The sequence below is a fragment of the Trichomycterus rosablanca genome, chromosome 3, assembly GCF_030014385.1.
Source record: "Trichomycterus rosablanca isolate fTriRos1 chromosome 3, fTriRos1.hap1, whole genome shotgun sequence".
Lineage (NCBI taxonomy): Eukaryota > Metazoa > Chordata > Actinopteri > Siluriformes > Trichomycteridae > Trichomycterus > Trichomycterus rosablanca.
Window position 1 is genome coordinate 49,196,337 of NC_085990.1, and position 25,577 is coordinate 49,221,913.

Below are 25,577 nucleotides of genomic sequence, written 5' to 3' on the forward strand. Positions count from 1 at the left end.
ATATGAGACGAATTTGCATTTGTGTGGAATTAGCATCAAATCCAGTCTGAAAGCTCCACATGTATTTGTGTTTATCTAGATTTTCCTCCTGTTTCACTTTTAAACTTGTGTTACAGCTCGAGGTTCTGAGAAATTGTGAGAATCAGCTTTTCTGAGAGTCTAAAACATTTATTATTAAATAAAGCTTAATGTGGTTTATTTTACTAAAAGAACGACACAGTAACACTAAACTTCTCTTAATTATTACTGCTCACAAGTTCTCTCCACTAATGAAATTTCTTGTTGTTTTAGTACAATAAGTCACGTTAAGTTTTATGCACCGTCACACTCCACAGCAAATAACAGCACAGCAGCGCAAAAGCAGTTTTTTCCACTTTTCATGTGAATGCGCCAGTACTGAGCTAAGAAATGGCTAAAGAATTACAGTATTCCAAGATCAAGCATCTCCACCATTAAGAAGGATACAATAAAGAGGTAAAGATAAAGTGATAAAGTTTTATTGTATTTAACTGTTAAATTGTATTTCAGTGTGTTTATATTATATTTGTGTTATTGTCAGTGTATAAGTGTCAAAACAACCCCATTATTTTACATGAGCCTAAAATATATGCAGGTCCACGGGACCATGGAACACATTAACAGGTTTCCCAAACATCCTTGTGGGAAAAAATACCTTTTAAACTCAACGGCACTCCCAGGACCAAATGCCGTCAAGTTTTAAGGTGCCACTGTATTTTATACTGAGTGACAACAAAGCTTCAGTCTTTGTGACATCAGGAAAAAAAGAACGATATGATTCACCAATATCCATCTAATCAGAAGGATTATACACAAGAAGGTGTGTCTACTTATCCATCAACTCTGAAAATCACTCTTCCACAAGCAGGTAAGCATCTAGACAATGAAATGTGATTTTACAGGAAACAATGGCTGTGTTTAAATAAGATATTTTGCAATCAGAATAAATGTATTCAGATTGCCGTTTCTGAATCTCAGCAATCTAATCTTATACAGTTTGCATCTACAATGAGATACAAGAAGTTTCCAGCCACTTTTGTTTTTATTTAATATCCTTCCAGTGCATATATACACCGACCAGATATAACATTATGACCACTGACATGTGAAGTGAATAACACTGATTATCTTTTCATCATGGCACCTGTTAGTGGGGGGGATATATTAAGCAGCAAGTGAACATTTTATCCTCAAAGTTGATGTTAGAAGCACTAAAAATGGACAAGCGTGAGGATTTGAGTGAGTTTGACAAAGGCCAAATTGTGATGGCTAGACGACTGGGTCAGAGTATCTCTAAAACTGCAGCTCTTGTGGGGTGTTCCCAGTCTGCAGTGGTCAGTATCTATCAAAAGTGGTCCAAGGAAGGAACAGTGGTAAACCGTGACAGGGTCATGGGCAGCCAAGGTTCATTGATGCACGTGGGGAGCGAAGGCTGGCAGATGTGGTCCGATCCAACAGATGAGCTACTGTAGCTCAGATTGCTGAAAAAGTTAATGCTGGTTCTGATAGAAAGGTGTACATCAATGAGCCAAAACATTATGACCACCTTCCTAATATGTTGTCTTAACAGCTCCGACCTTTCAAGACAAACTCCACCAGACATCTGAAGGAGTCCTGTGGCATCTCTTCCACATGACTAGCCATCCACATGATCTTGGACAAGACAGCATTCGTCAGACCAGCTGACCTATTTTCATTGCTCCAATGTCCACTTTAGGTGCCCGAGTGCCCACTGTAAGTGCTTTCTATGATGAAAAGGAGTTAGCATGGGGACTTTGACTGGCCTGCAACTTATGCCTAGTTAACAATAAACGATTTTTGCCCTGATTTCTGCTCGCCGACAGGTCGTCGCTAAATGTGGCAGCTCGGTATTCGCCCTGGGCTCGAAAATAGGCTCTGTGTGAACGGTCCAACTACTCGATCCGAGCGGTTCGCTGATTGCTCACAGATTTAAGAAAAATATCTAGCATGCTAAATATCTGGATAACGTTGTGATTGTTGTGAACGCAAGATACAGAATGAGGGAAAGTCTGGGGGAGGGGTGTAAATGTGTGGGACAGGGACGTAATATTGTTTCTATCAGAATACATCGGCATGCACAAGCTTTACAGTATTTGTGACCTTATCATCCACGGCAAACCATAATATTAACGTTTCATTGCGAAAAATATTTATTTACCAACAACTCACTCTACAGAACAGAACAGTTGATCCCTACTGGCCATGTGGACTCCACTCCTTCAGCCAGATTCATTTCCTTTTCCTGCTTTCTTTTATGCTACACATTAGTGCACAAACAACTTTGACACACATTTTTGGACATGGTATCATGAAACCCATTGTCAGTTCTAGTGTGTGTTTTCGTGACAAAACATATTTTGGGCGACCAACAGACTCGTCTAAAAATCATCCAGGTGATAGATGGTGTAGTGTGTGACCCCCTATCACCGATCAGTCGTGTAGTGTGAAAACCACCACGACTTAAAAAACTCTTGATTACAAGAGATGAAGTCGTGTAGTGTGAACTGTACAGAGATCTGAACAACTTGAAAGTCAGGTTGAACTTAGCATAAGCAGCCTTATACACTGAAGAGTTTGATGCACTACGGCATTTTCCAGAATTTGAGCCACAGTAACTGTTCTGTTGGTCCATACCAGACACCATATCCTTCATGTCCTCTGGCATTGTTCATCCAAAAACCTGACAGCAGTTCAGGAATTGCAGGAACAGGGGACAATTTGTACCTTATCGAAGTCACCCAGGTCTTTATGCTGCTCATATCTGCTGCTTTTAACATGTGTACTACAGTAACTACCATTACCACTAGTTAATCTATTCATGATGGCGACATACACAGTTGTTACCAAACAGACAATGCCATCCATGCACATTTTTTCGAGGGTGGTCGTAATGTTTAATGTTTTGGATCTTCAATAGATACTGTATTTATTTTTAAATGTATATAAATGAGGTCTTTTTATTGTGTACTATTCAAAAATAAGAATGTATATACGAGGGTTCTTCAAAAAGTTTCCACACTTTTTTTTTTTTACTTTTTATGGTGCTAAACCCGGACTATAAGCTCCCTCAGTCTCTCAGACACGACCGATTACTACTCCTCCCACCCTCACCATTTTCAACCAAACTATAAAAGTGCAGAAACATTTTAAAGATCCCTCGCAATAACAAACAAGAGTACGTTTGCAAAATCAAACTAAAGAATAAATTATTACAAATACAAGTAGAATAAAGTTCTTAATCTGCAGATTAAAAATTTTCTCATTATTTTATTATAAATAATGTTGTTATTAGTTAAAAAGATTTTATGCAACGATTAGCAATCATAGTGAAAGTTTAGGCACTTAGTGTTTACAGCTAAATCCCATTTATCGCTATAAACTAAGTTTGATGTCTTGTGAAAAAATATCATTATAAAATGCAAAATGAAGTTTTTCAATCATTACAGCTGTGTTGCTGTGATGACTGGGCAGAACTGATTTATATAATTTTCATGACAGAGAGATTAGTTTGCATGGCAGAGCAGAGAGATTTAATTCTCAGGACTCCAACAACACAGTTAGAGTTTGTAACTTTAAAGTGCAGCAAATTTATGGAGTGAAATTGGCGAAATTAACCGCAAGAGGAAAAAAATTAAACAATAAAAAACAAACAACCATTTTTACATATTTTTTTTACAACAGTTGCTTCATTATTATATACACTATACCCATGATATAGCCTATAGGACAATAATGCTAATAAATAATATAAATATAAAATAATAATATAAAATATAGACTATTAATGTGCAACAGCAATAGATTTAATGGGTGGGGGTTTTTTTGAAGCATTTTCTCTCCATTTTCCTCCTGATTTAGCGCACTCAATTTGTCTTCCGCTGCTGAGGGATACCTGATTGCATCCGAGGAGAGCACGTCGCTGTACATGCCTCTTCCAACACGTGTACAGCCCTCCTCTTCTTGCCCCTGCATTCTGCACAGGCATCTCTTCCGCCACTCAGGGTCCTTACACAGCATATGAATATCCCTCCCACACATAGTCTGGTCCCCACCCTGCAGATACGGTGGCCAATTAGAATCTGCTGCAAGCACTGCCAGTTACGGCCGCCAGATGGCGCCCAACCATCTAGTGGCAATGCCCAGTTTCGAACTGAGGAGTTCAGAATCTCGGCGCTGGTGTGCTACCGGAACATCCCTCTGTGCCACCTGGGCGCCTAATGGGTGTTTTTTTTTTTATTTAATTTAGATAATACATTCATTCATTCATTGACTGAAGGTAGAAACACCCAGCACATGTCGCCAATCTAGGCAGCACACACACACACACACACACACACATTCATACATACGCACTTCCACTCGGTGCTCATATTAGTAGCTCCAATTAGCAGGTCTTTGGACTTGGACATCCAGAGAAAACCCACACAAACACAGGGAGAACATGCAAATTTCACACATAAAAAAACCCTTAATGCCCAGGTGGGGAATCATACCCAGGTGAGGCAACAAGAAACCATTTTTACATATTTTTTTACAACAGTTGCTCCATTATTACATACACTATACCCATGATATTGTCTGTATGACAATAATGATATATAATAAATAATATAAAATAATAATAAATACAATTACTGTATTATATAGCCTCAACACATATGAAGTTACAAACAAAAATTCAACCCCTTCAAAAGAAAACAAGGATTTCTAAATCTCTTATTTTGTTCAGAGCTAAATTTAACTTTAAATTTAGTCATTATTAGTTAAATGATGCAGTAAATTAACAAAGCTTCTGCTATTTCACAATTATTCAACACCTACAAACACCTACTGCTAGCCCATGTGAGCCAAAGTTGGTTTACAACATGATTAAACCATCGGGAGTCAATAATCACCTTTAATTAGCTTCAGCTGTGACGTGTTATAAAAACCACCCAGAGATTCAAGCGTTCAAGGTGTGTTGCAACCATGGTGAAAAGCTGACAGAAGAGGTGATTCAATTGCACCAAATGGGCAACACGTATACGATTATTTCCAAGTCCTTAAACATTCCTAGAAACGTCATTAGGAGTTTTATCTGCAAGTTCCAATCTAAGGTGCAGCAGCAAGTTTGCATGGTCGTGGCAGAAAGCCCAAAATCTTGTCCCCTAGCAAGTCCTTAGCAATTTTATCCGGACAACAAAGGAAAAGCCCAGTGTGACTGCTAAAGACTTACAGGATGACCTGAAGAAGGCTGGGATGAATGTGTCAGTGACAACCATAAGAAGGTCACTTAACAACCACCAAAGAATTCATGGCCAGTCTGAATGACGCACAACACTCCTGATAAAGAAGCACAGGAACGGTGGACTGGGAGACGCCAGAAGGAATTTAACAGGCCTGCCAGTTCTAGAACACAGTTTTATGCAGTGATGAATTGAAACTGGAACTGTTTGGCCACATGGATCAGCAGTTTGTCTGAGACAAGAAAGGTGACGGTTATGACCAGATCAGTACTATCCCCAAGGTCAAGTACGGAGGCAGGTCAGTGGGTCAGTGATGATGTCCAAAGTGACGTACAATTATGACTGAATACAGTTCCAGCAACCTGGCGATGGTGGGGCTTGAACTGGAAACCTTTTGATGACTAGTTCTGTCCCTTAAATACTTTTTTAAAGCGTTTTCTCCTTTTTTTTAGCGTGTCCAATTTTACCCAATTGCGTTATGCTTTCTCTCCACTGGTGCTGACCCCCACCCTGATTTAGGAGAGCGAGACTGACACACGCCCCCTCCGACATGTGTGCAGTAGCCGACCACATCTTTTCACCAGCACGAGGCGATTTCATATGCGGATCAGCTTTGTGCGCGAAGAGCCACACCCTGATCGACGCATTATTCCTCAAGTCTGTGCAGACACCATCAATCAGCCAGCAGAGGTCGTAATTCGCTCAGTAATGGGGAGTCCCGATCCGGCTTTAACCGCCCTATGAACAACAAGTCAATCGTTTTTCATGTAACCGCCCAGCCCAGCCGGATGGCAGAGCTCAGTTTCGAACTGATGAGTTTGAAATGTCAGCTCTGGTGTGCTAGCATGTTTTACCGCTGCAATATTTCTATCTATCTTTTTATTATTTTGAGTGTGTAAATGTAGTTGTTTTCTTAGAATAATTTGTGTGTAATGGGGGGGGGGGGGGGGGGGGCTTTGTGGTGGAAGTTCAGCCACACTGATCAGCCATAACATTAAAACCACCTCCTTGTTTCTACACTCACTGTCCATTTTATCAGCTCCACTTATATCCAGCCAACAGTGCCCCATGGGCAGCGCCCTGTGACCACTGATGAAGGTCTAGAAGCTGACCAAGTCAAACAGCAGCAATAGATGAGCGATCGTCTCTGACTTTACATCTACAAGGTGGACCAACTAGGTAGGAGTGTCTAATAGAGTGGACAGTGAGTGGACACGGTGTTTAAAAACTCAAGCAGCGCTGCTGTGTCTGATCCACTCATACCAGCACAACACACACTAACACACCACCACCATGTCAGTGTCACTGCAGTGCTGAGAATGATCCACCACCTAAATAATACCTGCTCTGTGGTGATCCTGTGGGGGTCCTGACCATTAAAGAACAGGGTGAAAGCAGGTAAAAAAGTATGTAGAGAAACAGATGGACTACAGTCAGTAATTGTAGAACTACAAAGTACTCCTATATGGTAAGTGTAGCTGATAAAATGGACAGTGAGTGTAGAAACAAGGAGGTGGTTTTAATGTTATGGCTGATCAGTGTATCTTAGTAATAATACATAAGTAATTATTATTTTATTAATATTCTATTTATTGGAGTATTTAAAGCATCACCCTTGTCTTTTAGATAACAATTTTATTAAAATTGGCCCAAATCCATTTCTACTGTTATGAATGAATGAATGAACTGACTTAACTAGTGATTTTTATTGTCAGCTATTAATCTGATTATCCACAGATAATTAAAATGCATGTAAATGGAGCTACTGCAAGGGTCGCCTGTACTGATCTGGAGTTTTAAACCAGCAACATGTTGTAACATGTTTGAGAAGCTCAGAGTCGTGACGGCAGGCTAACATGGAACGATCACCTTTCAGACACAGAAATATCCTTCGCCCTTCCTCCTGTACTGTTGCTCTATCTAGTAACCCACCGGTGCTCCCCAGCACCCCTCACGAGTGCCTGTACGTACACAATGAAGTGCTAACAGAACATTAAGGAGTTCACTGGAGCGCTGTTTATGGGCGGGTATTTATAGCAGACAGAGTGGCACACTGACGTCAGAGCCTCTGCCATGTGGAGCAGGCAGACGGAAACCTGTCTCTCATGTGTCCCATTTCACTGTCACACTCGATTACCAGTCACCTGATGCATCACGTTGTCCACTACTGCCTGATGAAGATTAACTGCACTAGAACTGGAGATGTCCAGGCAATGAGCTACTATATACATAATAACAAAGCTCAGTTCAGTGACCTTTTATCGTTCCTTAATTTTTGCTTGTTTTTATTTATTAAATTTTTTTAATAATGTTTTTTTTTTATTATTATTATTATGAATTCTAGATCACAATGCTAACCATTTTGGCTGCACTAGAAATTGTTTAAAATATTATTTCACCATTTAATTAGCTAGAAAAGAAAGGTGTTATTAGGGCGACTCGGTGGCCAGGAGGTCCTGGGTTCATTTTACAAATGGAGCAGTACTGCACTGTTGTGTAAAGTCAAGTAAAGTAAACAGCACAGTGTGTGGATACAATTCGCACCCAAGCCCAAATTTAAAGTAATGTAACTGCCTGAACTTGTGACATTACAAGCTCTAAAGTTTACTGCAAGGTGTGCATCATAAATAACAATCATTGAACATGTCTTGGTTCTAATTACATTTACATTTTTGGCATTTAGTGGACACTTCTATCCAAAGCGACTTACAGTATACAGTCTAAGCAACTGAGGGTTAAGGGCCTTGCTTAAGAGCCCAACAAAGGCAACTTGGCTGTGGTGGGGTTTGAACCAGCAACCTTCTACTTACTAGTCCAGTACCCTAACCACTAGGCTACAACTTACGTATAATTCTCCAGCGTTTCCCCAGTATAAACGGACAATGCTGACCAGAAACGAATGCTTAGTGAAAATGAATGAATGAATGATTCTAATGTAAATGATCAGTATTATCAGTATATTTTTAAGCAGTACGTCTGTATATTGAGTGCCTGGTGTAGCTTCCTCTGCTTTTTCTGCTTTACTTTTTCTCCCCCGCCCCTTCAGCCTCTTCAACATGAATGAGAAAGGATTACGCACTCAATATACAATCCATTATTCAGTCTTTATCACGCTATCCCAGCCTAGCTGAAGCAGGGATAAAGTAAGCTTAACTTAAAATACTGATAAGTCCACACGGTTGTGCTCGCGCTAGTGAGCGATGATTATTCCAAATGATATTCATTTATTCATATTTAATTACAAAAGTTAAACAGTACACACACACACACACACACACACACACTGACATGCACACAAATAAAACATTTTGTATTAAGAAAGAGTCGTCACCAAAAATCTTAGTCTCAGGAATAGTGAGCGACATTTCAGCTGATAACATTTAAATATCTCTCATCATCTCTTTACCTCTCTTTTCATGAAGAGAACAGTCTGTTATACAACTCAGAAAGTGTTCCGGCAGAAAAAAAGGACCATAAAGAACACCATGACAGCTCATGCTTTCTGTTCTACATGTGCTAGCCGAGCTGACAGTTTGCTGCCAGGTTCTATAAATTAGGCAGAGATGCTTCCCGTAAGATTTGTAGAAGTGACTTGCTATAATATAGAATGTGTCATTTTGTATAATTCACGTCAAGTCAAGTCAAAATTGTCTGAAAGCAACTTTACAGAATCCAGGATCTGCAGGTGGATGATTCTCAGCACTGCAGTGACACTGACATGGTGGTGGTGTGTTAGTGTGTGTTGTGCTGGTATGAGTGGATCAGACACAGCAGCGCTGCTGGAGTTTTTAAATACCGTGTCCACTCACTGTCCACTCTATTAGACACTCCTACCTAGTCCTCCTTGTAGATGTAAAGTCAGAGATGATCGCTCATCTATTGGTGCTGTTTGAGTTGGTCATCTTCTAGACCTTCATCAGTGGACACAGAACGCTGCCCACGGGGTGCTGTTGGCTGGATATTTTTGGTTGGTGGACTATTCTCAGTCCAGCAGTGACAGTGAGGTGTTTAAAATCCACTCATACCAGCACAACACACACTAACACACCACCACCATGTCAGTGTCACTGCAGTGCTGAGAATGATCCACCACCCAAATAATACCTGCTCTGTGGTGGTCCTGTGGGGTCCTGACCATTGAAGAACAGCATAAAAGGGTATGCAGAGAAACAGATGGACTACAGTAAGTAATTGTAGAACTACAAAGTGCTTCTATATGGTAAGTGGAGCTGATAAAATGGACAGTGAGTGTAGAAACAAGGAGGTGGTTTTAATGTTATGGCTGATCAGTGTATATGTGCAATTTATCAGTGGTGACTGGGAGACTGCAAACGTGGTTTTATTTGTTAAAGGGAAAGCTAACGATACTTAAATATTAAATAAACAATAAAAATTGTATTTATTGCACGTTTCACGCGTACTGATTCCATCATATATTGTGTCATTTTGTGGGGTCAAGCAAACCTTATAAAACCTTTTCCTCTTTATATTCTATGTACTTATGACGGTAGAATAAGCCACAGACATATAACAAGTTCCAGCCATACAAAAAATATAAAACACACCGTGATATACAGTGAAACAAATTTTTGGTCATACCGCTCAGCCCTAGGTGTGATGTTTTCATTCATGTTTTGTCACAGTGTGTTCTAGCTCTGACGGTTATCCCACCATTAATTGCTCTAGGGTACGGCCCCATAAAAAGATATAGCCAGTGTGAGTCATGGAGGACACACATGAGGCGTAGCATTACCAATCACACACAATGAGCATCTTAAACATCATCTGATCAATATGATGAAACATTTCTATCCTAATGGAAGTTCTGGTCTTTTAAGCAAGACAATGACACAATGCACAAGGCACAAAGGGTCAGTGAATATGAAAACGATGTAAAACAACAGTAATCAGAGCCACCTACCAGCAAGAAATGGAAAAAAAGAAGAAATACATGCTTTAGTCATAGAACCAAGAATGACTAAACAATGACTGTAACTACAGTTGGATTAGCAGAGTAATTTCATGATTTCATGTAAGTCCATTGATCTGTAGCTGTTGTGATGCTTTGTGGTGTGAAGTGCAAAAACTCCCCCTGCAGCAGTAACAACATCTTCCGTGTTACCCGGTCTTTACCTGACAAACTCTCTCTTTTAGCTGCAGTTTTGTGTTTTGCTGAATTGGCACCTTTATTTAACATTGACATGTACAGTAAGTGTCAGCTTTGCAGGTCATGAATTCTGCTTCCCAAGGGTCCCAAACAAGAAAAAAAACATGGATTTTTTTTTTTGGTAATTTGTCTGTGAATTTTCATTTGCGCTTGGACATTTTTAGGAGAAGTGCAAGTAGGCGGGACCTAAAGAGAAAGGTGAATAGCACGTTCACACTACAAAAGATGAATCCCGGACATTTGTGGTGATGTACAAATCCCGGCTGGATGCATTTTTAGGTCCAAAAAAGTGGACATGTCTGGGAAAAAGAGGACACGCTCTTAGGTCACCCTAGCCTAATATGTAGTCAAAACTGCTCTGACCCACCAAGACATGAATTCCACAAGACTTCTGAATGAGCTCTGTGGTATCTGGTACCAGGATTTTACCAGCCAGACCTTCAGCCTTTGTACATTGTGGGATGGATTGTCCTATAGTGCCTCCTGGTGCCATCTCTTCTACATGATCTTGGAAAAAGCAGAATTCCTCAGACCAGTCAATCTTTTTTACATTGTATATATACAATACTAAAAAGTAATTAGTCATCCACTGATTGTGCAGGTTCTCCTACTTAGAAAGATGAGAGAGGTCTGTAATTTTCATCATAGGTACACTTCAACTATGAGAGACAAAATGAGAAAAAAAAATGCAGGAAATCACATTGTAGGATTTTTAAAGAATTTATTTGTAAATTATGGTGGAAAATAAGTATTTGGTCAATAACAAAAGTTCAACTCAATACTTTGTAACATGACCTTTGTTGGCAATGACAGAGGTCAAACGTTTCCTGTAAGTCTTCACCAGGTTTGCACACACTGTAGCTGGTATTTTGGCCCATTCCTCCATGCAGATCTCCTCTAGAGCAGTGATGTTTTGGGGCTGTCGCTGGGCAACACGGACTCCACAAATTTTCTATGGGGTTGAGGTCTGGAGACTGGCTAGGCCACTCCAGGACCTTGAAATGCTTTTTACGGAGCCACTCCTTCATTGCCCGAGCGGTGTGTTTGGGATCATTGTCATGCTGGAAGACCCAGCCACGTTCCATCTTCAATGCTCTCACTGATGGAAGGAGGTTTTGGCTTAAAATCTCACGATACATGGCCCCATTCATTCTTCCCTTAACACGGATCAGTCGTCCTGTCCCTTTTGCAGAAAAACAGCCCCAAAGCATGATGTTTCCACCCCCATGCTTCACAGTAGGTATGGTGTTCTTGGGTTCTTCTTCTTCCTCCAAACATGACGAGTTGAGTTTTTACCAAAAAGTTCCATTTTGGTTTCATCTGACCACATGATATTCTCCCAATCCTCTTCTGGATCATCCATATGCTTTCTGGCAAACTTCAGACGGGCCTGGACATGTACTGGCTTAAGCAGGGGGACACGCCTGGCACTGCAGGACTTGAGTCCCTCTCGGCGTAGTGTGTTACTGATGGTAGCCTTGGTACTTTGGTCCCAGCTCTCTGCAGGTCATTCATCAGGTTCCTCCGTGTAGTTCTGGGATTTTTGCTCACCGTTCTCATGATAATTTTGACCCCACGGGATGAGATCTTGCGTGGGGCCCCAGATCGAGGGAGATTATCAATGGTCTTGTATGTCTTCCATTTTCTTACAATTGCTCCCACAGTTGATTTATTCACACCAACCTGCTTGCCTATTGTAGATTCACTCTTCCCAGCCTGGTGCAGGTCTACAATTTTCTTCCTGGTGTCCTTCGACAGCTCTTTGGTCTTGGCCATGGTTGAGTTTGGAGTCTGACTGTTTGAGGCTGTGGACAGGTGTCTTTTATACAGATAACGAGGTCAAACAGGTGCCATTAATACAGGTAACGAGTGGAGGACAGAAGAGCTTCTTAAAGAAGAAGTTACAGGTCTGTGAGAGCCAGAAATCTTGCTTGTTTGTGGGTGACCAAATACTTATTTTCCACCATAATTTACAAATAAATTCTTTAAAAATCCTACAATGTGATTTCCTGGATTTTTTTTTCTCATTTTGTCTCTCATAGTTGAAGTGTACCTATGATGAAAACTACAGACCTCTCTCATCTTTCTAAGTAGGAGAACTTGCACAATCAGTGGCTGACTAAATACTTTTTGGCCCCACTGTATATATATATATGCGTCATGCTTCCTCTCCACCAATGCCGATCCCTGCTCTGATTGAGGAGAACGAAGCTAACCCACGCCCCCTACGATATGTGGGCAGCATGCCGTATGCATCTTATCACCTACACTTTGACGAGTGCAATGCAGCTCAGCACTGTGTACGAAGAGACACACCCTGACACACCCACTCTTTTCTCATCTCTGTGCAGGCGCCATCAGTCAGCCAGCAGAGGTCGTAATTGCATTAGTTATAAGAGAGAGACCCTATCCGGCTTAATCCCACCCATATCTGAACAACAGGCCAATCGTTGATCATGTGGCCGCTCAGCCAAGCCGGCAGGCAGAGCTGAGACTTGATACGATGTATTCGAGATCCCAGCTCTGTTTCCAGCGTTTGTTTTTACCGCTGTGCCACCTGAGCGGCTTATTGTAGGCACTTTTGACAGTGGACAGGAGTTAGCATGGGTTCAAAGACTGGCCTGAGACTATGCAGTGCCATAGACAGAAAGGTTTGATGCTTTGTGTGTTGTGGCAAATTGATCCTATCACCAGTATTAATTAATGCAATCTGAGTCATAGTAGCTCTTCTCTTGGTCCATACAAGACCTCATAGCCCTTTTGTTTTCTGGTATCAGTGAATCTTGACCACCCAACAACCTGTCGACTGTTTGTGGCTTGTCCCTCCTCGGACCACTGTCTGTAGGAGCTCACCACAGCTGCCTCTAAGCAGTCCTTGCTGTTTTTTGAGACATTTCAACCCATAAAGTCACTCAGGTCTTTATGCTCACCATATCTGCTGCATTCCACACATTTACTACAAAAAACTACCATCATCCCAACTTAATATATCCCTGCATATTTTATTTACAAAATAAGCATTGCCATTGCCGTGCCTGAACAAAAGAGAGATGTTCTTATTTGCTTGAAAGGAAAACCCTGGTAGCCGTTCTCCAGAGAACACACCCAACAAGCAAAGCATGCTCACGTGGACCTCAAATCTCATTGATTGATCCAGTCAATACCTTCCAATCTACATCAGCCAGCTTTAAGTACTCGCAGAGGTAAACACATGCACATATACCAACACTTCTCAAACAGTATCCTTCGATTGCCATAATCCCTGCATGTCTACTGTAGCAAACTCATAGACCCATGAGAACTTTGTCAACATCAAGCAAAAAGCCTTTTGCCCCAAGACAAGGATGCCGCTCGGAAAGAAACCGAATGACTAAACATTTTTTAATCATTGGGCGTATTCAGACACATGTAGCAATGCATATGCAAAGGAAAATTAGTATCACAAGCTCGCAACATCCTTCAAACCTGATTGCAGTCTTCTCCATGGCATCAGGACTGTCGACAGCAGGCAGCTCATCGGCCAGGATCTCCTCAGGACTGCGGGGGTCGATTAAAATCCCTCTCTTGTCCTTGTCTCTGATCCCGATGCCTGCTGTTATGGCATTCCACAAGGCATTCTGTGACTTCGAGCCTGAGAAGCAAAAGGATTAAATCGATTAAAAATAAATATATAACATTTATAACAACAAGGTGAACAGTGATCATTTACACAGATCAGCCATAACATTACGACCACCTACATTATTTCTACACCCACTGTCCATTTCATCAGCTCCACTTACCATATAAAAGCACTTTGTAGTTCTACAATTACTGACTGTTGTCCATCTGTTTCTGTACATACACTATATTGCCAAAAGTATTCACTCACCCATCCAAATCATTAAATTCAGGTGTTCCAATCACTTCCATGGCCACAGGAGTATAAAACCAAGCACCTAGGCATGCAGACTGCTTCTACAAACATTAGTGAAAGAATGGGTCGTTCTCAGGAGCTTTCAGCGTGGTACCGTGATAGGATGCCACCTGTGCAACAAGTCCAGTCGTGAAATTTCCTCGCTATTAAATATTCCACAGTCGACTGTCAGTGGTATTATAACAAGTGGAAGTGATTGGGAACGACAGCAACTCAGCCATGAAGTGGTAGCCACGTAAAATGACAGAGTGGGGTCAGCGGATGCTGAGGAACATAGTGCGCAGAGGTCGCCAACTTTCTGCAGAGACAATCGCTACAGACCTCTTAACTCTAGTGGCCTTCAGATTAGCTCAAAAACAGTGTGTAGAGCTTCATCCAAGCCTTACATCACCAAGCGCAATGCAAAGCGTCACATGCAGTGGTGTAAAGCATGCCGCCACTGGACTCTATAGCAGTGGAGACGTGTTCTCTGGAGTGACGAATCACGCTTCTCTGTCTTGCAATCCGATGGACGAGTCTGGGTTTGGCGGTTGCCAGGAGAACGGTACTTGTCTGACTGCATTGTGCCGAGTGTAAAGTTTGGTGGAGGGGGGATTATGGTGGGGGGTCGTTATTCAGGAGTTGGGCTCGGCCCCTTAGTTCCAGTGAAAGGAACTCTTAATGCTTCAGCATACCAAGAGATTTTGGACAATTTCATGTTCCCAACTTTGTGGGAAATGTTTTGGGATGACCACTTCCTGTTCCAACATGACTGTCAACCAGTGCACAAAGCAAGGTCCATAAAGACATGGATGAGCGAGTTTGGTGTGGAAGAACTTGACTGGCCTGCACCTCAACCTGATAGAACACCTTTGGGATGAATTAGAGCGAAGACTGTGAGCCAGGCCTTCTCGTCCAACATCAGTGTCTGACCTCACAAATGCGCTTCTGGAAGAATGGTCAAAAATTCCCATAAACACACTCCCAAACCTTGTGGAAAGCCTTCTCAGAAGAGTTGAAGCTGTTATAGCTGCAAAGGGTGGGCCGACATCATATTTAATCCTATGGATTAAGAATGGGAGTCACTTAAGTAACAAGGAGGTGGTTTTATGTTATGGCTGATCGGTGTATATTGCTATAGAAAAAGGTCATCTATTCATTTGCTTCATTTAGTTATTTACTGGTGCCTAGAAGTAGTTTCATATAATCACAGCAAGTTCATATGTAAAGCTTTACTGAAATAAACTAACAGTTGTAGATTTATACCCCCATCTGCTGTTCAGTCAGTGCAGGTATACACGCTTAACCCATTTGGGTAGATGATTATTCCCCCCGGTTCTCCTACCACTAACTGCACTGCAAACAGTTTTTTGACTAGAAGCTGGAACCAGATCATATTATATCCAGTATGTAGGACTAAAGGGTTACATACACATTAGTTTGGCACTCCCAGCTACCCAGTTCAGCCACACCAGCGTGCAGCTTGGACAAAAAAGTCAAATGCTGCCATCTAGTCTAAAAGCTGAACAAGTACAATAAAACCCATCATAAAACAGAACCAATTCTTTATGATATAAAGAAAACGGGTAATAAATAAATTTTACTTGCATAAAAATGATGATATTTGTAACATTTAGTCCCTCAGTCAGCATAGTTTTTACATTATTTAATAGAAAAATATAAAATACATAATTTAATAATAAATACTAAATAAGCAAAGTTCATTACAACACATACGCAAATGTAATACATGTACATACTGTGTATAAAATTTTCATACAACCCCAAATCAGAAAAAGTTGGGACAGTATGGAAAATGCAAATAATAAAAAACACAGTTCCTTACATTTACTTCGACTTTTATTTGATTACAGACAGGATGTACCTGAGATATTTCATGTTTTATCTGCTCAACTTAATTTCATTTATTATTAAACATCCATTCCTGCATTTCAGGCCTGCAACACCTTCCAAAAAAGTTGGGACGGCAAAGCATTTACCACTTTGTAATGTTGCCGTTCCTTTTCACCACACTTAAAAGATGTTTTGGCACCGAGGAGACCAAGTGATTTAGTGTTTCAGCTTTTATTTGGTCTCGTTCTTCCTGCAAACACGTCTTAAGATGTGCAACAGTACGGGGTCATCGCATTTTTTGTTTCAAAATTCTCCACACATTCTCTATCGGGGACAGGTCAGGACTGCAGGCCAGTCCAGTACCTGTACCCTCTTCTTCCACAGCCACGCCTTTGTAGTGTGTGCAGCATGTGGTTTTGTTGAAAAACGCTGGACGTCCCTGGAAAAGATGAAGTCTTGAAGGCGGCACATGTTGCTCTAAGATCTCAATATACTTTTCTGTATTAATGCTGCATCACAGAAGTGCAAATGACCTTTGACAAGGGCACTGACACAGCCCCATACCTGACAGACCCTGGCTTTTGGACTTGTTGCTGATAACAGTCTGAATGGTCCTTTTTTTTTTCCACCTTATTACTAGCCCTAAATTACCCCGTACCAACTTTTTTTGGAACGTGTTGCAGGCCTGAAATGCAGGAATGGATGTTTATTAATAAATGAAATTAAGTTGAGCAGACAGAACATGAAATATCTCAGGTTCATCCTGTCTGTAATCAAATAAAAGTCAAAGTAAATGTAAGAAACTCTGTAATTTAATTTTATTTGCATTTTCCATACTGTCCCAACTTTGATTTGGGGTTGTGTATAAAATATATACCCATATTTATGCAAACTACATATGAAATATGAAATATTGTGGTGCCAGCAAGAAGGAGGGAAGCATCTTCCATGAATGACATGAATGTTTGAAAATGAGAAAAATCATATGTTAGCATACAGCCTATTTTTATCTATGTTACGTTAATAAAATTGCATATACAAATTAAATACATAATCTAGCATATATGGCTTCAGCATATAATACCATATAAATGAATCCTATAGATATATTTAGTATATGTACATACTTTCATTATGGGTATTTCATATATGTTATAAACTTACAACCAAATATATTCAGAGGATACATGTATGTTATAATAATATATCACCTTACAGGTAACATATGTGGAAAAAACATTATTGATATAGGGGCATATATGTCATATATTACATTTCCATTTGGGAAAGTTCATTAAACTGTAAAGTACGTACGTGAAAAGCGAGCCAGTGGTCTGGTGGCACCCTCTCCGGTTTCATTTGCAACTAAACAAAAACAAACAAAAGACAAAATATTTATCACTGAAATCTGGTCACACCAGAAACTGCTGTTCTGACTGTAAAAGTCTAGCCAGAAATGGTCAGTTATTTATTTTATTTATTTATTAGGATTTTAACATCATGTTTTACACTTTAGTTACATTCATGACAGAAACAGTAGTTACTCAATATTCAAGATTCATCAGTTAACAAGTTTAATGTCAAACACAGTCATGGACAATTTTTTATCTCCAATTCACCTCACTTGAACATCTTTGTGGGAGGAAACCGGAGCACCTGGTATGATTCTCAGGTGGAGCGGTCCGTGTCCTTTCTGTGTGGAGTTTGTATGTTCTCCCTATGTTTGTATGGGTTTTCCTCCCACAGTATAAACAGTATAAAACACCCATTAAATCATCCCCATAGCGACCCTGAATAGGATAAAGCGGTGGTGAAATGGACAATATGAATAGAACAGAATAACATGGACTGACTGAAGCAGGTAGTATCTTGCTTGACCCCTCAGTAGTGTAGAGTATATTATAGTATTAAGAACAGAATAAACTGGACTGACTGGCAGGTAGTATCTTGCTCAGTGGCTCTGTGTGTGCAGCCTGTTGGGACCTTTTAGAAGGGAAGGTGAGCGGAGGTTGGTGTTGTTTGGTTATGGAGACAGCCACTGGGGAAGAATCTGTGAGTGTTATGAGTGGGTAGGTGTCATGACGGAAAACACGAGAACATCAGTAAGTGGTCTCTGTGGAGTATTGGGCAGAGGGAATCAGCATTCTGAGAAAGAACATGAAGACGAGGCAGCGGGCCATGAGTGCACAGTACACAATGAATATTGACAGATTACAGGTTCTCATTTTGTTGTCCTCCAAGGCCCCTAGTGAGTATTGGAATACTTCCTAAACAAACCTTAATATTTTCCCTTTTGTACATTAACAGAGGGGGGCATGACAGTGCCAATGGTAGACAGGATGCCACACAGTAACATGAGTTCTGAAGACCTTAAAAAAATAACATTATTTTGCTTTGTTTTTGTTGTGCAACACCGATCCACACAGTTTGTGAGAAGTTTCACATTTTTTTCTCCATGTCCATGTGTGTTTTCTCAATGTATTTTGGTAATAATACAGTACGACCCTTACTCCAGACTATTTAAGTTTTGAAAGTAACCAAACCCACTAGGCCACCAAGTCTGTTACACCAAGATGCACCGAGCATCAAATGTGAGTAAGAACAGTTTGTTTGTTTCTTTTTTTCATGCCAACCTGGCATAGCTATTTTAGTGTTTATTTATCCAGAGTAACCACCGTGTGCAGAACGTACAGCAGCTAGACGGGCTGGGAGTGACTCAGTAAGGTCCTGGTTGGTTCTCACAGGTATCTGGAGCCATGCTAACTGCAGTAGGTGCTGGAGGGTGCCTGGGGGAGGATCCCACATATGTTCAATTGGGTTCAAGTCTGGGGAATTAGAGGGCCAGGGTAGTACTTGGAAGTCTTGGTCATGCTCTTCCAACCAATGTGGGACATTTCTAGCCATGTAACATGTCGTACTGTCTTGCTGAAAGATCCCATCCACCTTTAGGAAGACAATTTTACCCATGACAAGCAACGAGGGATATACACATACACTGATCAACCATAACATTAAAACCACCTCCTTGTTTCTACACTCACTGTCCATTTCATCAGCTCCGCTTACCACATAGAAGCACTTCATAGTTCTACAATTACTGACTGTAGTCCATCTGTTTCTCTACATACATTTTAACCTGCTTTCACCCTGTTCTTCAATGGTCAGGACCCCCACAGGACCACTACAGAACAGGTATTATTTGGGTGGTGGATCATTCTCAGCACTGCAGTGACACTGACATGGTGGTGGTGTGTTAGTGTGTGTTGTGCTGGTATGGGTGGATCAGACACAGCAATGCTGATGGAGTTTGTCACTGTTGGACTAAGAATAGTCCACCAACCAAAACTATCCAGCCAACAGCGCCCCGTGGGCAGCGTCCTGTGACCACTGATCAACCACAACTCAAACAGCAGCAATAGATGAGCGATCGTCTCTGACTTTACATCTACAAGGTGGATCAACCAGGTAGGAGTGTCAGTGAGTGATAGAGGGGACAGTGAGTGGACACGGTATTTAAAAACTCCATCAGTGCTGCTGTGTCTGATCCACCCATACCGGCACAACACACAATGATCCACCATCTAAATAATAGAGTCCTGACCATTGAAGAACAACATGAAAGGGGGCTAACAAAGCATGCAGAGAAACAGATGGACTACAGTCAGTAATTGTAGAACTACAAAGTGCTTCTATGTGGTAAGTGGAGCTGATAAAATGGACAGTGAGTGTAGAAACAAGGTTTTAATGTTATGACTGATCGGTGTATGTGCAGACAGCCTACCGTACACCTGCCTCAGAAAGTAGGAGATGGTCATAATATTGTGACTTCATCTATAATCAGAGTGAATTTAATTTGATTGGAGAAAATCTTTGCTTGTAAACGTAGACAGTGCATCTCAATACAAAATCAGCAAGGAAACTCAAGCGCTTGAGAAATTACTGCCTAACAGCTGAGCCTGAGAAAGATTAGATTAAGCATCGGGCTCTGCTGCGAGCCCGGGTGTATCTAATTGTGCTATCGGCTACAAGGAGCAGTCTGGAGTGAAGTGCAGTCTGGAGCGGACGTAGCGGTCGAGACCTTACAATTTCTCCTAGATGCCTCAAGAAAAGGGTTCATGTTCAGAGTGAAATTCTGTATTTATTAAGAGTATTTGTTGTGTTTCTATGGCAACAGTATAAAAAGGAGACCGAATAGAAAATGGAATAAAAAGCAGACGGACAGAATGATCAGAGAGCAGAGCAGAGCGATAATGAAGGAGGATCAGAGGTCTTCAGAAGAGGACCTTTCAGGCCCAGTCAGTTAATAGATTCTGTACTGTGTCCAATGTGTGTCCTCAGAAGGCATTTCATTATAATAATGATTCCCCCAGGCTACTGAGACTTCTCCAGTAATGACATGACGATTGAGAGGCCCCCACTGGCAGGAAGACACGCCCCGCCCTACCCTCCTCCGTACCCTCCTCCGTCATCCCCAGCCCGTTCTCCATCTCTCCGCTGACCTCATGTACCTGACTGATTAATCAACAGGTGCTCTAATGAGATCTCTGCTGGGTTCAGCCGGCGTACTTTCAATTCCCATCACACATCACTAAAACACAGAGCACTAGGAAGTGATATGGAGACTCAGCTGGACTAGTAATCAGAAAGCTGCTGGTTCAAGTCTCTTCTTCACCAAGTTGCCACTGTTGGACCCCTGAGCAAGGCTCACTTCAATTGCTTAAATTGTGTTTAATCACAGATTGAGCAGGTAAAGCCTGGTGGCCCTTGAGCAAGGCCCTTAAAACTTTATTGCTTTAACTGTGTTTAGTTATAATTTGGCCAGTTGTATCCTAGAGGTTAAGGCACTGGACTAGTAATCAAAAGGTCGCTGGTTTAAGCCCCACCAATGACAGGTTGTCACTGTTGGGCCCTTGAGCAAAGCCCCTAAACCCTAATGGCTTAAATTGTGTTTAGTCATAATTTGGGCAGGTGTAGCCTAGCGTTTAAGATACTGGACTAGTAATCAAAAGGTCGCTGGTTCAAGCCCCAACACTGCCAGGTTGCCACTGTTGGGCCCTTGAGCAAAGCCCTTAACCAGGGGTGGGCAATTAAATTTTCCAAGGGGCCACATAAGAAACTGGGACTGTTGTGGAGGGCCGGACCAATAAGGTGAACTTAATTCTGCTCAATATTCATTTTATCTTTTTATTTACATTTACAGCATTTATCAGACGCTTTTATCCAAAGCGATTTACAATACAGTTACAGTATACAGTCTGAGCAATTAAGGGTTATGGGACTTGCTCAAGGGCCCAACAGCAGCAACCTGGCAGTGGTGGGGCTTGAACCAGCAGCCTTCTGATTACTAGTCCAGTACCTTAACCACTAGGCTACAACTGTCCACTCTTTATGAGAAGCAGTGAATTGTACAGTTCTAATAAGCTGTTAATGTTTTGATGTTACATTTAGAAAATTAGAAGTATGCAGAGTAAAAACATCAACATTATTTTACTATTTAAACAAACAAACGCAAAAACAAATGTGAACAAAATGTGCAGGTTTTTAAACTTTACACTATTTTGTTTTGAGTCTAATTACCTCATTTGTTTTTCAGTCCTTTGTTATTGTTTAATATTATTTTTAAAATCACTGAGCTGGTCCTGACTGCTTCAGTTCTGGACGTGTTAAACTTTATAAAACAGTCTTTGTTGCTTTTGCAGTTTAGTTAGAGAAGCTTCAGGTGTGACGCTCCACATCGTTCATATGCTTGTATTTCTGTTTAGTACCGCAACAGCGATTTAGAGCCTAAATTCTGATCCTTAACCAGCGTTACATCTGACTTTAGTAAATAAACAATTCAGAAGTTCGTGTCTTGTTAAAAACTCCACCGTCAATCACACTCAGTTCTGTTCGCATTACAGTGAAGCTGATACACTCGCGCGCACACGCGCATACGCAAATCGAAACGTACGTCAAAATCAATCCTGTTATATTGCATGTTTGATGTACATTTATTTACATCTAATTTTTAATTGCCACGAACCTCATGCGGGCCGGTTGGGGATGTCTCGCGGGCCGGATGTGGCCCGCGGGCCGTACAATGCCCAGGTCTGCCCTTAACCCTCAATTGCCTAAATTGTGTTTAGTCATAATTTAGGCAGGTGAAGCTTAGCAGTTAAGATACTGGACTAGTAATCAAAAGGTTGCTGGTTTAAGCCCCACCACTGCCATTATGCCACTGTTGGGCCCTTGAGCGAGGCCCTTAAACCTCAATTGCTTAAATTGTGTTTAGTGATAGATTGGGCAGGTGAAGCCTAGCGGTTAAGGCACTGGACTAGTAATCAAAAGGTCGCTGGTTCAAGTCTCACCTCCACCAAGTTGCCACTGTTGGGCCCTTGAGCGAGGCTTTTAAACCTCAATTGCTTAAATTGTGTTTAGTCATAATTTGGGGAGGTGAAGCCAAGCAGTTAAGACACTGGACTAGTAATCGAAAGGTTGCTGGTATAAGCCCCACCAATGACAGGTTGCCACTGTTGGGCCCTTGAGCAAGGCCCTTAACCCTCAATTGCTTAAACTGTGTTTAGTCATAGATTGGGCAGGTAAAGCCTAGAGGTTAAGGTACTGCACTAGTAATTAAAAGGTTGCTGGTTAAAGCCCCATCACTGCCAGTTTGCCACTGTTCGGCCCTTGAGCAAGGCCCCTAACCCTCAATAGCTTAGAAAGTATACTGTCTCAGTAGTGTAAGTTGCTTTGGATAAAAGCATCTACTAAATGCTGTAACTGTAAATGTAAAGTGAAGGAAACCGCCTTGTTTGTTTAAACAGCAGCAGAAATCACTGTACACTTATAACATCATGGTCTCCTTCATTGGTGGCCATGGAGACAGTAATCACAAGGCAACTGGACGGCACAAACTGGTTCACAGAGAACGTATCTTACCTGCTGTGGTTTAAAGAGTCGAGCTACATAATGAACACACACACACACACACAAACACACACACACACAAAACACACCCTCATTCACTCCCTCAACAACACACGTTCTCTCTTCCTGTCATCGATGTGTGTTAATGCTTCAGCTTTTATACAAACCTCATGGTCAGCGCACACAGAGGTGTTTACTGGAACAGAGCTGTACTGCATCATGACGTGATTACCGCGCTAAAGAACACGCGCAGCGCTCATAGATCCCCGCTTCCTGTCTGCACTGGTACTGATTGTGATTGTGTTACATAAGCAGTGCCACTTGACCTTTGTAAGGATGTAATTACCACCAGCGCGTGTTTTGTAAAAACAGCTGTCATGTCTTTCTGCCACTTTGCATCTATTCTGTTCAGCCTGCTGTCAGAAAAAATGAAAGGAACTTACTTTCAGAACATTGAGCTTCTTCACTGGAGATGAACACTGAGGACAATGCAAAGTGTGACTCATTTTATGTGAGAAACACTGTTATTATAAAGTCGAAGTCTATTCATCGTAAATGCAAAAAGATCCCATAATAACACAAATGCATACACAGAAAAGTCATTAAAATGCAAAATGGTAAACAAAGTCATTAATTATTAGAGTGGGTATTTTGCATGCAGCCACTAAAGCTGTCATGTGCATATATAAACCACCTCTTTGTTTCTACACTCACTGTCCATTTTATCAGCTCCACTTACCATATAGAAGCACTTTGTAGTTCTACAATTACTGACTGTAGTCCATCTGTTTCTCTACATACTTTTTTAACCTGCTTTCACTCTGTTCTACAATGGTCAGGACCACCACAGGACCACCACAGAGCAGGTATTATTTAGGTGGTGGATCATTCTCAGCACTGCAGTGACACTGACATGGTGGTGGTGTGTTAGTGTGTGTTGTGCTGGTATGAGTGGATCAGACACAGCAGCGCTGCTGGAGTTTTTAAATACCGTGTCCACTCACTGTCCACTCTATTAGACACTCCTACCTAGTTGGTCCTCCTTGTAGATGTAAAGTCAGAGACGATCGCTCATCTATTGCTGCTGTTTGAGTTGGTCAGCTTCTAGACCTTCATCAGTGGTCACAGGACACTGCCCACTGGGCGTTCTTGGCTGGATATTTTTGTTTGGTGGACTACTCTCAGTCCAGGCGTGACAGTGAGGTGTTTAAAAATTCCAGCAGCGCTGCTGTGTCTGATCCACTCATACCAGCACAACACACACTAACACACCACCACCATGTCAGTGTCACTGCAGTGCTGAGAATGATCCACCACCCAAATAATATCTACTCTGTAGTGGTCCTGTGGGGGTCCTGACCATTGAAGAACAGGGTGAAAACAGGTTAAATAAGTATGTAGAGAAACAGATGGACTACAGTCAGTAATTGTAGAACTACAAACTGCTTCTATATGGTAAGTGGAAAATGGAAAAATGCATCAGAAGATGATTATGTAGAAAAGTACTGATATTTGTTTTTGAAATTCTTAAGAAATAGTTTTAAAAAGTGCAGAAACTTTTTGAAGAACCCTCGTATATACAGAATCTTAGAATGTTTTATCCTAGTCACCTGACACAGCAACACTTTTAGTTTGTAAAACTAAGGTAAAAACTAAGGTTGCTCTGGTGGCCTGGTGAAAAACACTCTAGCGCCCAACATCTGATGTTTCCAACTCATGAGTTAGAATCTCAGCTTTGCTACTGGCAGGTCACGCACCTATCTGGATAGTGATTGCCTTGTCTGAGGGCTGGAATGCCAAAGGGATTTCTCATAACTGCTGTAACTACGACCTCTGCTGGCTGATCATGGGTGCATGAATCTCCGTGCACAATACGGATCTCCTATTAAGATGCCTTGTGCAGGTAAAAAGAAGCGGTCAGCTACTGCACACGTGTTACAGAAGGCGTGTGATAGTCACAGCTCACCTCGGTCAGGAGTGGAGGTCAACAGCAGTAGAGGAAGTGAAATGCGATCGGGGAATTGGATACAACTAGATTGGAAGAAAAATTGGGGTAAAATGCATTAAAATGTAATACTATGACAAAATTCCAATCTAAAAACTATAGCCCACTACTGCTGATCCTGGGGTCCAGGGTTTGAATCAGCTGTGCTATTGATAGATCAGGTGCCTGCATGGACATGATTGGCTAATGTGAGTAGTTGGTGAGTAGTAGTGCGCTCTCAGTGCTGGTCCTAAACCTGGAGAAAAAAATAGTAAGGTTACATCAGGAAGGGAATCCAGTATAAATACCATGTCTGGTCTGCGGACCAGATCCACTGCGGGACCCCTAAATATGGGAGCAGCCAAAAAAAATTAACTAATGTTAAAAAATTAAAATGAACAGAAAATAGGCCGCTCAGGTGGTGCAGCGGTAAAATACACTAGCACATCAGAGCTGGGATTTTGAATACATCGTATTGAATATCAGCTCTGCCTTTCGGCTGGGCTG

The 25,577-nt window shown here is 41.4% G+C and overlaps 1 protein-coding gene across 1 annotated transcript in view; it reads right to left on the bottom strand.

The window, feature by feature from the left end:
- pde1ca (phosphodiesterase 1C, calmodulin-dependent a) overlaps positions 1 to 25,577 on the bottom strand; it is a 176,489-nt gene that overhangs the window by 148,634 nt on the left and 2,278 nt on the right. Inside the window, exons 2-3 of the mRNA XM_062991405.1 lie at positions 17,495 to 17,545; positions 13,897 to 14,062 (exon numbers count right to left, since the gene is read on the bottom strand). Coding sequence (XP_062847475.1) covers positions 13,897 to 14,062; positions 17,495 to 17,545 — 217 coding nt within the window. The remainder of the gene's footprint in view (positions 1 to 13,896; positions 14,063 to 17,494; positions 17,546 to 25,577) is intronic.